General features: G+C 39.5%; 1 protein-coding gene across 11 annotated transcripts in view; it reads right to left on the bottom strand.

The window, feature by feature from the left end:
• Window positions 1–569: 569 nt before the first annotated feature.
• The window catches only part of Tnip3 (TNFAIP3 interacting protein 3), a 98,357-nt gene continuing 80,496 nt past the window's right edge, over window positions 570–18,430 (bottom strand). For 5 of the 11 annotated variants that reach the window (XM_087659345.1, XM_087659349.1, XM_087659346.1 and 2 more), the window contains 2 exons: window positions 16,827–16,887; window positions 570–2,771 (listed from right to left, as the gene is read on the bottom strand). In XM_087659345.1, coding sequence (XP_087515471.1) covers window positions 2,740–2,771; window positions 16,827–16,887 — 93 coding nt within the window. In that variant the 3' untranslated portion in view covers window positions 570–2,739. The remainder of the gene's footprint in view (window positions 2,772–16,826; window positions 16,888–18,430) is intronic. The other 6 variants (NM_001431918.1, NM_001431920.1, NM_001431919.1 and 3 more) reach the window with 4 other exon arrangements.

The following is an 18,430-nucleotide window of genomic DNA, read 5'->3' as shown; positions in this document are numbered from 1 at the left end:
ATACAGCAGCTTTTAGTGCTACAGAATCTAGAGACTCTAACCATGAGGATTTCAGCAGGATAAGAAATGACAAAAACAAAATAGACAGAAAAGCAAAAATGGGACCCTCAAGTTGCAGAGGTCTTGGGCTGGCAACTGCCGTGTAGCTTCCGAATGTGGATCTACCCACATGCAGTGCAAGAGGGCAGCCATTTAAAAGAAATAAAACATGCCCATACTTGGACTATCTCATACACTTTGTGCACATTTCTTTCCTCACATATTCTAAATAAGATATTTCTCTTAACTCGGGATGTAACAATAATTCTACATAACATGCAGTACTTTTTCTAAATAATTTTTTCAAAACTATGCTCCTCTGATAGAACTTAATGAAAACCAAACGGATCATCACAAGGAACAGAACTTTCTGGGGGGACCTAGAAAGCAGAGCTGTGACATCCACATATCTGGGCTGCCCCTCTGAGGAAATTTTGAACCTTGGCTCTGTCACCTAAAGGGAAGATGCCTGAGCCTCTGTAGGCTTCAGATCAATCACCCATCACAAGAACATAATTATACTTTTTTTTGCTGGTATCTGAGCTCAGTGAACACACCACAAAACAGAAAATAAAGCCTGAAGCCAATAAAACAAAGTAAAGCTAGTAAGGAGGAGGCATGGCTGACCTATGCCCCGGATGTTACCAGACCTGCAGTTTTCTTCTAAACTGTTGTAGCTACCAAAACAAAGTGAACACATGTTTCTCTTCATGTGATATCTTCAAGTCAAAGATCAAATTCTCCATGATCACCCTGACTCTTGAAGTATGCCTGCTTTCAAGTTTCCTTCCTCAAACAGGCGTCATGACCTCTTTTCCTTTCAAAGCAACACTGCTATTGCTCACAAATGCCCACAAACTCTGTGTGAAAAATAAAATAGACCCACAGATGAGGGTCTGAACCTTATTATGAACCTGGGCAGAGAAGTCTCCAGACATGTTACAGGGAAAGGGGCATAAGACGAATGAGGGATTGAAATCTTTCTGGTAACAGTTGAGTCTGAATGAAAAACAGAGTCCTGGATGAAAAATGGAATTAGTTCTTATTAGTAGACTATTCTCCACCTAGGTTACATTTATGCATTCTTGCCAGTGTCTGGCACCTTGTTGACAGTGTAGAGGCAGTTTGAATAATTAAACTATGTTTTATTGCTGCAGACGTTACCGATCTGTAAAGAGTGTTTTCCTGTGTGTACTTTAAAAAAATTCTATAACCATATTTTGTTTCATACTTAATTCAGCAGGAGAAACAGGCATTACAATGATCTTGTTAACAGTCTGAAGAAACGGAAAATTCCAATATGCAGGATGCCTTTCTAGAGCTGACAGTTGTTTTTCTGACTTGAAGTGATACCCAACCATGACTTATCTTTCTGATAAACAGTTGTGTAAGCAAAAGGAGCTAATGTGGCCGGGTCATTCTGCTTCTCTTAAGTTACAGCATAGATAAAGACCAAAGGGGAAATGCTTAGTTTCCGGGGACTTTTTTACCTCCTCATTATGCAGTGTGTACCCACAAATTAAAACAAAAATAGTTTGAGTTAGACAAGCCGCATAATTTTGGAAGCGAAGCTAGAGAGATCCGGTAGTTTTCTTTGCACACGCCCTGTATGTCCGTGGTCTATTTAGGTTCGTCTAGAAGTGTTAGCTGTTTGCAGTTCTCACACTCTTGTCACGAACATTCATCCTTACAAACAGGAGCTCAAGTTGACACTAGGAAAACCTTACAGAGGAAGACGTGCTTAATGCCTTTAAAACCGCTGGCTTTTAGCAATCTGCTAGGTCACATTGTAATTCAACTGCAATAAAATGTATGTATGCGTTATTTTTAGGCTAACTAGTTCAAAAAGTCATAGTCAAGTTTCTTAAACCATGGTTCAAACCCACAGGCAAAGAGACATGTATTTGGCAATTCTTGCTAACTACATATAGACAGAGGGTGGAGACATCAGGACAGTAGCCTTTCAGAATGTCTTTTACCTAGAGATGAAAGGGGCTTATACCCTATGACAAGCTTAAAAGCTGGAAGGAGAGTTTCATGCTTGTCATTTTATTTAGTTTGATTCACTCTTTTTTGTCAGAGGAGTCTATGGGTCTTTCAACTGTCTATTAAAATTCATGTAGTTTCAAGTTCAATAATAACGAACATTTCACCTAGTTCAGCTGTCAGCCACTGAAGAACTAAGTTAGCCATTATGGAAATAGGTTTTTCTCCTAGGGACTACACAGTTTATTATTACTTTTTTTTAAGATGCAGAAATTGGCTTCTGTGGCATTTGTGTGGTAACCCAGGCTGGCCTTGAAATCACTGCAATCCTCCTGTGGCAACTTCCCATGGAATTAGCAGATGGGCCACTGTGTCTGGCTTAAGATCTGCATGTTCTGAATAAGTATACAGTGTCATGGCACCAGAGCTGGACTCATGTTAATCCTGGAGTCATCTTTGCAAATGCATCAGTAGTTAGTTGAAGAGAGTTGTGAACAGTGTGTAATCATCTGTCCTGTGTCACTTGAGGAGAGAAGCTTGATTTGTCTGTGGAGTTGTACTGTGTCCCGCTGGTCCTGACTTTTCCTCTTTAAGGGCCACAGTGAAGGTAACTGGGAGCAGATCTCGAAGGAGAATGTTCACAGCTGTCCTGAAGAAGCAAAGCGGTCACAACCGAGAGCTCACAGCCTTCTTCTCTTCTCTGCTAATGTAATTCTACAGGTTGAATTTGCTTTCTGAGGAGAAACCTATGAAAGAAAATGATTCAGGTTAAATTTTTAAATTTCACTTTTCTGATTTAGGAATAATAACGTAAATTTCTGAGTTGGCAAAAGGGGGAGATATTTTACTCGCGAGTTTCTCACATGCTTTCAAAGGTGGAAAACAGATAGTCATTGTTTCAAGTACCAACATATGCTTACCATTAGGGGGTAATCCGTACTGGTCGAATCCTAGTTATGAATGGGGAAAATGTTCTATATTGGAATTCTCATTCTCAACAGCATTCCAATGGCTTAGGCTTTGACTTGTAAAACTAAGTCACTTTTACTGTTACAAATCAGGCTCACCCCACCCCTCAAAGAAAGAGCACTTGCCAAGTGAACACAAAAGCTAATGCTTAAATGCCATGTACATGCCAGTAATCCAGTGATGGAGATGCTAAGGGAGGAGGAGGACCAGTTTTAGACTAGCTGGCACTACACAGTAGTAGTATCCTGTTTCAAAAAACAAACAAAACAAAACAAAAAAAAATAAAAGAAGGATAAAATGGTACTAGCTGTATTGTAAAGCCATGGAAAATTACCATATTCTTAAGATTTGTTAGTGCGGTATGAAGGCTAAGATGAAAGTTTTGACATATTTTTATAGGCTTTGGGTAGAACTCAGTGAGTAAGAATGACAAAGAAGACAGAATCAGATGCTTACACATGGCAACAGGAAACCGGCATAAAGTATGTCAGAAAGAAACTGTCTTGTGATGATACCATAAAGATATATTGAATATTTATATTTAATATCCTGAATTTAGGATACCTAAAACATGGGAAACTAACATCATGGTTAAGAACAAATGAAAAACCATGAAGAAGATGTTTTCTCTAATGAACCATCCCTTTGCACAATATAATGACCATTCCAGAAAACCACAACCAATCAAAATGAAGAGAACAAGGGATAATGCAGATAAATCCACAGCACAACGCCTGCAAGTAAAATGGAGGGATCCTAGCAGGAGAAAGGCTAGAAGGCTTAGGAGAGCCAGAGGAACAGGGAGTTTGCTGTGAGCCTGTGTCACCTAAAATGTTATAAATTACATTAAGTCCCATCGGATGCCTGCTTAAAATACCCTGAACAAAGACGACAGCAATGAGCATGCTACCATGGCAGAGGGAAAGCTTGTTGTCCTGCAACTCTACACGAAGAGCCATAGGCAAGCGAAGTATACCAAGAGCGGGAGAAGTAATATTCGCCAGGGCCCAATTTGTTATCCAATACCAAATGGTCAGTCCTGAAATTATATATAAACAAGTAATATTATATAGACTCAGCAGATTATAATTATGTATTTAGGAATATATATTCATATATATTTATGTATATAAGTGTATAAATATAATTAGGAATAAATAAACATATATATAATATATTATAAATACACTTATATATTTACAAGTTTCTATTATGAGTATAAACACACAGATATGTAACAACAATTAAAAATATAGGCCATGAACTTGAAAGAGAGTGAGGGTGTGCATGGGAAGAGTTTATGGGAGGAAAAAGAGAGTAAACACAATGTAACTATATTTTATTTTTAAAAAGATAAAAAAGTATGTTTCAAAAAGTGTGGCCATCATAAAAAGGCCATCTAAAGACGTGCCGTGACAGTGAGAGGAGTGCTCACACACTCCCTCAGAAACAAGATGCAGGAATGTTATCTAGTACGTGTCTTAACAAGAAACAAGAGGCATGTGATCACGTCGTATGGCACACCACTTATTCAAGTAAGTCATAGTGGAGAAACCCAAACTAGAAGCTCTCCATACATTCAGAAGATAAATTTAACCCTGAAGTATCATTTACTGATATAACCAAGGGCAGTTAGGACTAAGCACTAATGGCCCCTGTCTACAGGCATCTTTAAATAGTCCACCTGCCATTTGGCCAGTGCTTTTATGAGATAGGCAAAGCTGAGATCTTTATTAGCTTGCGTTGGAAAGAGTTGTGGCCATTAAATAATCTATAGCAGGATGCAAATTTGAAGGGAAGGCAGAGTTTTTCTAATACTTAGGCAAGCAACCACCTTTCTTTTGTTTGTTTGTTTTTTTTCCTTTTCTTTTTTTCGGGGCTGGGTACCGAACCCAGGACCTTGCGCTTCCTAGGCAAGCGCTCTACCACTGAGCCAAATCCCCAACCCCAGCAACCACCTTTCCAGTTGACATACAATATTATACAGCTTGTTTTCCTTCCTAAAAGTGTTTAGTTTCTATTTGATCAAATATAAAAAATTTACTATATAAGTAACTGATAATATATCATACTTGTTCATCCATCTATCATCTATCTGTATGCTGTCTGTACGTTTATCTATTGTCTGTCACCTGTTTATATAATGTTATCTATTGTCTAAATATTATCAACTAGCACTTATCAACTATAATCATTATATCTCTGTTATTTATATATCACATATAATCTACTTATTATCTATTTTCAACCATCTACCAAGCACCTGTCACCTATATATCTATCATCTATTACCTATCATCAAGCTGTCTAACCCAATCTGTCTGTTTTTCTGTCTATGTACCTATCTATCAACATATTTGTCACCTGCCCCTCTTCATCTTTATAGATATTTAAAGTCTATCATCTATCTGTATATTATCTATTTATATATCATCTCACTATGAATTATCTTTCTAATATCTATCTTTCATCTATCTGCTTATATCATCTATTTATCCATCTACTATCCATCAACCCAGCATCTGTCAATCCATCTGACATCTACCTAATATCTATATATCCTCTATCATTTATCCATGCGCCTATCTTCTATCAACCCACTCTTTATCCATCTATCATCAATCATTTCTCTATTATTTACCCACCTATTCATCATTGATCTATCATGTATATATATAAAAATTATCTACTGGGTACATCTATGTAGTTTCTAATTAAAGTGTTTTACATTTGCTTACAAATCAATGCTTAAATAGTAATATATTTATCACTGTTATGCATGTGTATGTACATGTAAAGTATATGCATATACTTTTATGTTTATATATGTATACCTTATTTCTTTAGCAAAATTGCTGCATTAACTGATAAGCAATTTCGTATAGTAAGTACTAGTAGAATAATAAAAATATATTTAATAAGGAAAACTTTATAATTATTTGTTTTGGATATTATACTAAGTATAATTGTAAACATCCTGTTTCTTATATCTCAAAGTAAGCCTTGTTATTCATAGTAGAGCCCTTGTTTTTGCATATTGATAGGAATAAAAAATATCCAAGTAAGCTAGACTTTCACTAGCAAAAGCATTATCTGTAGTGATGAAATATAATTGCAGTTATAAAAACATAGAAACTTAAAATGACACATTCTGGCTTTCAGAATAAGATCATTATAATTTATTTGAATAAAAAGCCTTCATGTTTGATTCTTTTTTATCTACGGTGTAGCTCAGGACCATTCATGTTTTTGGTGGTCCTAATATGGAATTTGCTCTCAGGCTACATGAGCTTTCCTATGTGGTAGCCAGTAACCAGCTGTAAGCATGTTAAGAAGTTATGTTATCATCTTTGCCTCAATTGTCTACTTAAAAAAACATAGACAATAATGGTGTTTACTGAACAGACTATGAAGCTTCGACAAAATTGTGTATGTATATATAAAACCCTTAGAATAATGTTTGCCACACGGTCAGTATTATGGGTTTAACTATACCCTTGAGAAGATATGTTTAATTCCCAAAGCTTGAAACTATGTGACAAGTTCTGGAAATATCATGGGGTCTTTGATTATGTGGCTGGGTAGAGAAAAGGCAGCACTCCTTAGGGTGACCCCTCACTCCATAGAACCAATATTTTTAATGCAAGAGGGAATTTGAGTATGAGCACAGAGAAAGTTGGTCAGGCAAAGTGAAGGTGAAAACAGATACTTTGGCCACAATGGCTGTTCTAGTGTTTGCTTGACTATATATTTCTTCACTCAATAGGCAATCTCTTGGGCATGTCTATGATGGTACAACCAGAAAGATACAATTGAGCTAGGAAGATCTACCTGAATATGGTTAGGGCCATCCCATGAGCTAGGGTTCTGGACTGAAGAAAACCGATAGTGTGTGGAACCTCAGCATTCACCTCTTTCTGCTCGCTAACTGCTGGCACAAGAAAATCAGCTGCCTCATGTTCCCTAGACCATGTGCTCTCTGCCATTGTGGATCAAACTCTAAGTCAAAATAAACCCTTTAATTTTGCTTTTTGTTAGCTATTTTGTTACAGTGATAAAAAAAGCAATTAATATTCAGAATACCAGGAACTACCCCAAGTTGAAAGAGGAAAGGAAAGAACCTCTCTTAAAGTTTTTAAGGAAGTGTGAGCTTGTCAATACGCCAATTTTAAACCACTATGAAGAATGTTTCTTTCCTTTCCACCTAGTTTTGGGTGTATGTATTTCTATTCCTACAAAACAAATCCAGTCAGTGCTAAGTACTCAGCGCATGGTCAGTCATGATGTTCAGGCTCCGTTCTTCTCCACTTCTAGCACATTCTCAGAGTTCCTTATTCCATAACTCAACGCATTAAGCAAACTTTAATTCTGCACCACCTGAGAAGTTGGCAATGCACTCAAGTGCCAGGCGTGCAGTGCAGTCAGCCGGAGCTCCTTCATTTGAAGAAAGCAAACAAACAGCATGTTTCCAAGATGTACTCATTCTGTTATGCCATAGTCATTTTTGAAATATGGAAGCAATTTTGCATCCCACCCCAACAGCACATGAAAGGAGATAGAAATGTGCTTTGTAAAATCACCTTTGTAAACAGGAGCTGTCACTCATTAACATCTGTGGATTCCCACACATGAAAAGGCTCATTGTTTTGGGATGTTTGGTCAGGAGGCAGGAAATTCTCCAGTGCTTTTGAAAGGTTCATTGACTTCAATGTGCCTCGAAAGCATTCAAAAATAACCAGACAGTAGATGAGATCAAGGCTGGAAGTTAGGTGACCAGAAGATGATGCAGGTGGTACTGTGCTCCACTCCAGCTATGACCACCACCCCACTGTGTGAGCAATTTTTCTTCCCAAACTAATTTCTGGTATGCAAGTGTTGACTCCAAAATTCCTACCCAAATGTCCCTAAACTTTCTTCCGGGAAAAACCCAGTCTCTGCATAACTCGGGGTCCTGCAGGAGACATTTTGTGGGATGGCGGTGGGTGGAGATAGAATCAGATTGTGTGAGCTGTGCTGTCTCTAAGCCCATGGAAAATAGCCCTATAGAGCAGAGAAGGGGGGAAAGAGCACACCTGTGGGCAAGAAGCTAGGGTTCATGCTAATACTGAGAACTGACTTAGAAAGACCATTCACATATGGTATGTACTCATTGATAAGTGGCTATTAGCCCAAATGCTTGAATTACCCTAGATGCACAGAACACATGAAACTCAAGAAGGATGACCAAAATGCGAATACTTCGCTCCTTCTTTAAAAGGGGAACAAGAAAACCCTAGGAAGGGAATAGGGAGGCAAAGTTTAGAATTGAGGCTGAAGGAACACCTATTCAGAGCCTGCCCCACATGTGGCCCATACATATACAGCCACCAAACTAGATAAGATGGATGAAGCAAAGAAGTGCAGGCTGACAGGAACTGGATGTAGATCTGTCCTGAGAGACACAGCCAGAATATGGTAAATACATAGGCGAATGCCAGCAGCAAGTCACTGAACTGAGAACAGGATACCCATTGAAGAAATCAGAGAAAGGACTGACAGAGCTTGAAGGGGCTTGAGACTCCATATGAACAACAATGCCAACCAACCAGAGCTTCCAGGGACTAAGCCACTACCCAAAGACTCTACATGGACTGACCCTGGGCTCCAACTGCATAGGTAGCAATGAATAGCCCTTGGTCCTGCCAAGACTGAACCCCCAGTGAACATGATTGTTGGGGGGAGGATGGTAATGGGAGGAGGATGGGGAGGGAAACACCCATATAGAATGGGAAGGGGAGGGGTTAGGGGGATGTTGGCCTGGAAACCGGAAAATGGAATAACAATTGAAATGTAAATAAGAAATACCCAATTTAATAAAGATGGAGAAAAAAAAAGAGCATTCTAAATCCACTCTGGCCTATCTCGGAGATGCTAATTAAGGTAAAGAATGGTCTATAACAGTTTCCAAGTGTGATTTAAAAAATTTTTCATAATGTGCAACTTTGCATTTATTCTTGCACCCATCGATGAATGTTTAAGAATTATAATGCTATTAAAATTTCACCATTCATCTCTTGTTTATCTTTTACACTGTATGAAGTATTTCCATGTAAGGTGGCACCCTACATGAATCTCTGTGTGACCCAGTGACAGGAAAGAATCAGAAAAAAAAATTGACTGATTTAAAAACAGAGAGTTGGAAGTTCAAAAAGGTAATGATAGGGTATTATAAAAGAAAAAAGATAGAATATTTTAAAAGTAAAAGACAAGAGGCAAGACTTGTGGGGGCAAGTCAGCCATAGTTTCAGCCTTGTGGCTCCCCATAGCAGAACCTCCTTCATAAGGTCAGCCAGGAGAGTTCTGTAAAAAGAGACTGGCAGTTCTGTTCTACAGGCAAGCCATGGGCCTCAGCAACATCAAAGCCAGTTGCAGGTTCTGGTGTGACAGAGATTCCTGCAATGTGTAGGGATCTCATTTTTTAATGCAGTATGGCTTGGTAGACAAAGGCCTGGTGCCATTTACAGCAACAACCTATTGTTGAAAGCAGCTGCCCCAGTGACCTTAGACCCCAGACACCTAAATATAATTTGCCACAGGACAATAGACTGGTTCTGAAGGCAGTTTTGATGCCCTGGCTGGCAAACGATGCCAAGACTAAGTACCAAGCTCTGCGATGGACTACCAGGAGCGGATCTCACGAACGAAAATAACCTGGTGTCTGATAGCCCTGAGGATTAGGTCAGGCAACCTCTGGAGCCACCTATTTCTGATCACTGCTGTAGAACCTGAAAATTCTGAAATCCTGCAGTCTACTTGACACCCACAGCTGCATCTTTTCATCTGGGTGACTACACCCCTTAGGAGGCCTTGAAAGTACGAACACAAGTCCCTTCAACAATGACAGCATAGGAAAGAATAAATGTCATAAGAAGAGTAGCTAAACAAAGGAGAACTAGCAGGAAATTTATCACACCCCAAGCAGCAAACCAGTCTTTGATCCAGACAGGCCAGAAGGAACAGATCAAGCAGTAATCTAAACAGGCAGAAATAACCAATAGCGCTTCAGAAATTGGCAAATATCTCTCACGGATAACCTTAAATGAAAATGGTCTCGCTTCACCAATCGAGAGACCAGTCCGGATGACTGAATTACAGAACTAGATCCAATCATCCGTTGTCTCCAGGAAATACAGCTTACTGGTAAGACCACCTACAGATTATGACTCAAAGGATGAAAGATAATATATCAAGCTGTAGAAGTGGAAAGCAAGACAAAACTGTATACAAATTAAACAAAAGCAGTACAGAGAAGGCCCAAATCAAAAAAATTATACATAAAAGGGAGAATATTGCATCAGATGACAGTGAAATCTAGAGGATCATAAGGAAAAAAATTATACTTAAGAAAAGCAGAAAACTCTAGAAAAAAATAGGTACATTTTCAGACACATATGATCTACCAAAATGACTTCAAGGATATATTTTTAAAAACCTAAAAGATCCAAACAAACCACAGGTTTAAAAAAGGAATAAAAGGTCTACCAATGATGAGAAACTCAGGACTGCATGCATTAACAGCAAATCCTACACAGCATATAATAAGGAACTAGCACTAATATTTCTCGCACTGTTCTACAAATAGACAGGGAAGAAACAACACCAAAGTCACTCAGGGAAGCCCATATTACCCCAACACCTAAACAGAATAAAGACATTACAGATGCATAAGCTATAGTCATATTTCATTCATGAACATATATGCACAAATTCTCAATATTTTTGTGGATTCAATGACACATTAGTAAGATTATCCACCACGATCAATAAGTCTTAATTTTGGGGATTCATTTCATTTGCTGCACAAGTCAATAAGTGTAAATAAACTTCAAGACTGAAATCACACAATATTATCAAATAAACCCAGAAAATGCAATCGACATTCCTTTATAACAAAAGTCCCAAAGACATGATGACTGGGGGAATAAAACTCAATATAATAAAGGCATTTTCCACAAACCTATTGTCTTCAAAAAGTAAGGAAAGGGGAAGAGAGAACAGCAGAGTACAAGTGCCACATGAGGAGAAGGGAGAACAAGAAGATATAGGTCGGAACAAGGGAAGGAACGAATAAGAATGAAACATAATGAACCATAGTTTTTAAAATGTCACAATGAAACCCACTACTGTTTATACTAACTTTAAAAATAAATTTTTAAATGTAGCCTTGCTTGTAAAATATGAAATAAAATACATGGAGTAATTTACAAATAAATATCCAAGGTATAAAAACCCCTGTAACTTTAGCTTTAATTTTCATGACATGAATAATTACAATGGAAGATACTAGATAAGTAATGAATAAAACCTATTATTTAACTTATTAATTTATTATTAATAACTTATTAAATAACTTAATAATTTATTAAATAACGTATTATTTATTTTTTACTTCTATTAATCTTCTGTTAATTAGAAGTAAAAAATAAATTTGTCAGCAACCAGGAAACTAATAGCAACATTATTGTCTGATCTTTAAAGCACATGTGTCAATTAATGGCACATGAAAATTTTTTTTCTATATCTGCCATATGGTCAAATCTTCATACTTCTAACAATATACCTGGGCAGGATCAGGAGGTATAGTAGGAGACGGGGATGATATAGAGTGGGTCAGGAATTTGAACAGAGGTGTGTAGTAAAGGGGGATGAGGAACTGGGGGTAGCCACCAACATGTCCCACATACCAGGAAAGCAAGAGGCTCCCAGAACACAACAGGGATGAGATTAACTGAAATGCTCAATGAAGGGGAGGGAGGACCTGTAGAAACCATATCCAAAGGTTAGGCAAGGCCTCCGGTTGGGGATGGGGCCACCCACTCATCTCCAAATCTTTAACCCAGAATGGCTCCTGTCTACAGAAAATACTGGACAAAGTGTGGAGCAGAGACTGAAGGATGGAACTACCCCATCTGGAGTTCCATCCCATGTACAGACACCAAACCCAGACATTATTGTAGATGCTAAGAAGTGCTTGCTGACAGGAGTCTGTTATAGCTGTCTCCTGAGAGGCTCTGCAAGAGCCTGACAAACACAGAAACAGATGCTCACAGCCAACCATTAGACTGAGAATGGGGTCTCCAATGGAGGAGTTAGATAAAGGACTGAAAGAGCTGAAGGGGTTTGCAATCCCATAGGAAGAACAACAAAATCAACCAACCTGACCCCCCCCGCCCCGTAGCTCCCAGAGACTAAACCAGCAACCAAAGAATATACATGAAGGGACCCATGGCTCCAGCCACATATGTAGCAGAGGATGGCATTGTCTAGCATCAATAGGAGGAGTGGCCTTCGGTCCTGTGAAGGCTCCATTCCCCAATGTAGGGGAATGCCAGGGCAGTGAGGTGGGAATGGGTGTGTGTGAGGGGTAACACCCTCAGAGAAGCAGGGGGAGTGGGATGAGACAGGGGGAGGGGTTCCAGAAGGAAAACTGAGAAAGGGGATAACATTTGAAATGTAAATACATAAAATATCCAATTAAAAATGGAAAAAATTCAGTTTCATTTTTCTAATTTGGGACAACTTTGTATAATCAAAAAATGCAGATGATTGAAATCACTTCATACACTGTAAATATACCTAGGGAACAAATTGGTGTAGTACAAAGACACCTCAGTATCAAAACCTACAGAGGATTCAACCTATGTACCTATTAACACACAAATATATAAAGAAAATGTGGATTATGTACATGATAGAATATTATTCAGTCACAACATAACGAAACCTGTCATCTACAGCAGAATGAATAGAACTGAAGGTTGCTATATTAAGTGAAATGAGCAAGACACAAGACAAACACCAGATGTTCTCTTCTACATCAGAAAACTAAACTCTTTTATCTCAGAACATAAGGGTGTATGATAGTAATCACTAGATGGTAGGAAATATGGCTACCCTACACCGAATGCCCACCCTACACTCCACAGACCCAAAGAAGTTAAACAAGAAGGATGGCTCATGCAAGGATGCTTGAATATCACTTAGAATGGGGAATAAAATAATCATAGGAGGCAGATGGGGGTGGGGACTGAGTAGGAGAAAAAAATGGGGAGAGGAATTGGGGCAGTTGGGATCAGGTGTGGGGAAAGGCAGGAAAGAGGGCCAGAGGGCCAGGAGAACGAATGGAAAGCTGCAGCTGCTGGGGGTGGCAGGGTTTGGAGCATCTGGAGGACTTGCCAGGGACCTGAGATGGGGGAGGCTCCCATCATCAATGGTGATGACCTTTGCTGAGACACAGCAGTGGGGGTATGAAAACTGAAGAGGCCACCTCCTGGAGACAGGCAGGGATGCCAATGAAGTGATAGGGACACGAATCCACCCATAAAACTTCCTACTGAAAATTATCCTCTCTACAAAGAAATGCAGGGACTGGAGATGGAGCAGAGAGTGAGAGAATGGACAACCAGTAACTGCCCCAACTTGAGATGGCCCATAAGCAAGCACCAACCCCTGACAATATTAATGATTCTCTGTTATGCTTGCAGACATGAGTCTAGCATGGCTGTCCTCTGAGACAAACTACATTGTTGGCCAGTAAATAAATTTGTTATCATGTACTAAAACAAGGACTACTGTCATTAAACTATGAGATGTATGTGAGGGTCACTTTAAGTTGTCGTTTAACACAATCTAGAATCAACTGGAGCGGTCAACAGTAGGTTGAGCTCTAGGCATCACTGTGAGGGATTTTTATATTAGGTTAATGACGTGGGAAGAGGCACTCTGAATGTGGACAGTACCATTTCATGGGCTGGATTGTGGACAGAATGAAAAGGAGAGATAATGCATGCTGTGAGCTCAAAGGAAGACAGAATTATTGAAAATTAAATATCACCCAGCTAATTATCCAAATTAGAGACCATTTTTAATATTTTAATATAGTAATGGAAATCGAAATCCCAAGGCTTGCAAACCTTTGTATAAAAGAATCTAAATTGAGTGTTAAATTGCACTGTGAAATTTAAAATGTTACTGCAATTTTCTAAGGCTCAGTTTCTTCACATATGAGCTGGCATAAAATAAGCATACATTATAATTTTTCTGAGAAGATTAAAATAAACAATGTTCTAAAACTACCTGAGTTGGTACATTACAGGTATATTTCTTCTTTTGTTCTCATTATGGATGTATAGATTACTGACTAGTGAATTAGTAATTTTATTTTCTAATCACTAAAACTGTAGCACATGGAGATAATACCTTATTTTCCTCGAGTAGAAAGTGGAAAATTATACCATGTAGCAATTCAATGGGTTTCAAAACTACAAACATTATACAATAGCCTAGGTTAACAAGATGCCTTTCTAAAGCACTTCTTCATTATGGGGGGAAACCAAAAACTTACTAGTTATATTTGCAGTCTATCTGTAGTAGAAAGCAAATCAAAGCAAGTATAGTATGTGTCTAAAATACATCTGGACATTTTATTATAGATTATTCATTTTTATGTATCTTTATGTCATTTTTATGTTTCTTTATGATGCTCATATAACCTACATCCTTTATTACTCTCAGTAATGATATATGATGCCTAGTGTTAAAATCTTGAATCACCTGGGAGATAAGCCTCTAGGTATGGCTGGGGAAATTCTTTTGGTTACATTAATTGAGATAGGGAGAACTCCCCAATGTGGGTAGCATCATTCCCTGGTTGGGATATTGTACAAAAATGGAGACAAAGAACTGAGGGGCAGCATGGCTTCATTTCTGTTTCTGCTTATTGACTGTGCATGCAACATGAGAAGCTGTCCCACACTCTTACTACTGTGGCTTCTCCACAATCATACAGTATAACCTCAAACTCTGAGCTCAAATAAACCCTTCCTTCTAAATTTTCTTTTGTCAGATCATTTTATCACAACCGAAGAGAAACTAAGACAAAAATTAGTACCTAAAAAAGAAGTGGGACAATTGCAATATAAACACACTAATGAGGTTCTTCAGTCCTTTGAGCAATGTTATCACTGAAACATTCAAGTTCAGTGCTTTGGAAGAGAGTTTAATAGCCATTTTCTGGGACCCTTTTTTTCTGGGGTCTTGAGAAAGAAAAATGCTATGAAGACAATGTGGACCTGGCTCATGAGGTCTCAAAGTGGAATGGGAGCTCTATTAGAAAAAGACTAGGAGGCACTCATGTGACGTTTTGGCAAAGAATCTGACTACATTCTGCCCATGTCCCGAGAACTTCCATAAAGATCAACTTAAAGATAATGAACTAATTTGTTTAGTCCGGGGAGGGAATGGGAACAGTTTCACAGAGTACAGACAACAAAACAGCCGTAATTGTTCTTGAGAATAGCTTCACAGAAGCAAACAAAGGAACAATATAAAAGATGACTTTTAGATAAAAACCCACTCACTAAGGGCTCCATAAAAATGCAAATTTACATGAAAGGAGAAAGTCTAAACTGAGAAAGCAGCTGAGGGAGTTTCCTGCTCAAAAGCAGGAGCTTAGGAGAGACCTTTCTCAAGGTCAGCACACAGAAGCTTATGCAACTTGGGTCCAAGCATCCTAGGAAATGGTGAGAACAGAACTTGACAGTGTCACTCACATGGTGTTAGGTTAGAAGCATGAAAGACAAGGTTGCAAGTGTCATGGAGTCCTGGTCCATTCACGGTTATAGAAAGCAGCTGAGCCCAGACAACGTGTGGCAGGTCCAACTCCCTGCAATGGAGTCTTCAAGAGGACATTGTGTGAAGTCGCAAAGGTAGAGCTAGGTGGCAGGAGAGACTCCGGGATATTAGAGATGCCAAGAACATGGGATATTTGCTGTGCAGACCTGTAGCCATGGATTGTTGCCAGGTTGAGAAAGAGGCTCTGTCCACTGCAAGTGATAGAGTTGGAAGTGTGGAACATCATTATCTCAGCTTTGCATTAAATGTGTTAACATTTCAAATCCACGTTGAAGCTACAGAGACTATACTGAAGTTTCTAGAAAAAGTCCCATGTCTGAAAATGAACCAAGTGGAGTAAGTGTATGTCATGTGAGACTGTAAATGGCTAAGAGAAGAAGAATAACTTAGTTCATACTACCTATCCCTGGATGGCCTCAAGGCACTGAACAAACAAGCAGAAAGTAAGGTTAATTCCACAGAAAGAGGGGAAGAATAGTAAACCAAAGGAAAATAAGACTTACAGGCGCTTTCGGTTGTGAGTATTTTACAGATGGCATTTAGTATTTTTCCAGCACCATGTGAGGAGGTTGCTGTAAACAGCTCTGAATGAACAGAACTGTTCCTTAGAGTCTGGCATCAAATCCCAAGGGAAAGCAGTTCTGAGCTTTGGGGTTCTGCCAATGACATTAGAAACATCTGCTTTGCTGGGCTTGGTGGTCCAGCCCTGTAAGTCTGGTTCTTAAGACATCACAGCAGGATTAGGAGCTCAAGTTCATCCTTAGCTACACAATGAGACAGAGGCTATTGTTCTATGTGAGACCATGTCTCAAAACGGAACAAACAATAGTCTGCCTTGGAGCCTCTGGGATTGTGGGTTTGCACCTGTCCTTCAGGGCACAATCAGAGCGCTGTAGCTGTTACTCAGTGCTATAAATGATTGTATTTAAAGGATCCTCTCTAAGTCTCTGAGGCTGAACCTAAAATAGGAGCAGAACTCACATTTTGGCATCTCAACATTGTCTGAAGGAGTTCACTCCAGACCACAAATTAGTGTTGTGTGTGCAACCCAACTTCATAGCAAGTTCTTCCCTGGTACAAATGAATGTTGCATAGGCATTCCCTAAAGATCCCTTTTGTATGTAAACATGAAGGAATGTCCATTAAAGCTGTGGTCTTACCATGTGCCTTATGCTGTACATGTGGAGGAAGCTGGTTGAGAGCATTCCACTGATAGTCTGGCTGTGGGGAAAAATAAAGCACTGTTATAGAAATATGGACTTCAAAAAAGCATGGAGGCACAGTGAAATATAATTATTCTTGGTGGGTTTTGTTAAGTAGCCAATGAACAAAAATGTTTTGATAGAAATCTTTTGCCAATCTTCCTCATTTCACCCCCTTACCTCAGCCCCTCTGCATGTGCCTAGCTAGGATTGTATGACTTGGGAGTTGTACATTTTCTGTCTACTTCCTCCACCCAACATCCTGATTCCTTTTCTTCTCTCTCTTCTTTTCTCTTTCCTCCCCCCAACTTCTCTATTTTCTTATCATTTTTGTCAATTTGACATGAAGTAGAATCATAGAGAAGAGAAAGCCTCAACTGAGGCATTGCTTCCATCAAATTGACGTATTCCCACATGTGTGGGGCATTTTTTGATTAACGATTGATGTGGGAAGGCCTCGTTTACTGTGGGCAGTGCCACTCCTGAGCAGATGGTCCTGGGTTGTATAAAAAAGCAGGCTGTGGAAGCCATGGGGAGCAAGTACCATTCCTTAACGATCTTGGCTTTAGCTCCTGCCTCTAGGCCCCTGCCTTGTGATCCTACTGTGGCTTCCTTCAGTGATGATGTGTGATGCCGACGAGTGAGCCACACAAACCCTGTCAGCCCTAAGTTGGTTTCAGTCAGTGTTTTATCGTAGCATCAGGTAGTAATTAGAACGTGCCCTTCCCTCCCTCTCTGTCTCCACCTCTTCTCTCTCTCTGTCTTAAAATGGTGTTTTTGAATCTCTGAAGAAGTAGAAACAACTCTGAAAACCTACTATCACCTGCAAATCAAATGAAGCACATTGCTGTCAGTAAATGTTATTTTTAAGACCTTCACTTGCAGGCAATAACAACGCCAGAACAAAATATAAGTTTAACATTTTCTAGTGGATTGAGAAAGAACCCACAGGTATCGTGGGACTACAGTGAGCACAAGTTCAGGAGGCAAAGCTGGAGGAAACTTCCTTCTGTTGGTATTCTGTCTAAGCTCCACCCTCACAGCTACCTGGGAACAGCCAGGTATGCTCCACCCCACAGTTGCCTGGCAACAGCCAGCTCTGCCTGACACTGTAAAGGGGGCTGCTTGCCCCCTCCTCTCCCTCTTGCTTGCTCTTTGCTCTTCCCTTCCCTCTCTTCCCCTCTTCCCTGTCCCTTCTCTATACCCATCCCCCCCCCCCCCCCCCGTGCCCATGGCTGGCCTCCTTTACTTATCCCCACTTCTACTCTTCTTCTCTCATTAAACCTCTCCACATGGAACCATGTTGGCTTGGTGTGCTTTGTCCAGGCGTGAACCAAGATTTAAACACCACCACCTCCCTGCTGAGGTTCCAGAGAAGGTCAGCTACACATTGCACAACAGGTACAGTAAATGGAATACATTGTTTTTTACTTGAAATTTCCTCCTAAGTTTCCACTTACCAGTTATCAGGGAACAAATGAGCCGCATTAAATAAACGAAACTTTAGTGTGCTGGCAAGTTTTTTTTTATCAACTTGGCACAAGCTATTGTCCTCTAACAGG

This window comes from Rattus norvegicus, chromosome 4 (genome assembly GCF_021556685.1).
Source record: "Rattus norvegicus strain SHRSP/BbbUtx chromosome 4, alternate assembly SHRSP_T2T, whole genome shotgun sequence".
In the NCBI taxonomy this organism is placed as follows: Eukaryota; Metazoa; Chordata; class Mammalia; order Rodentia; family Muridae; genus Rattus; species Rattus norvegicus.
This window is presented reverse-complemented; position numbering and strand designations above follow the sequence as displayed.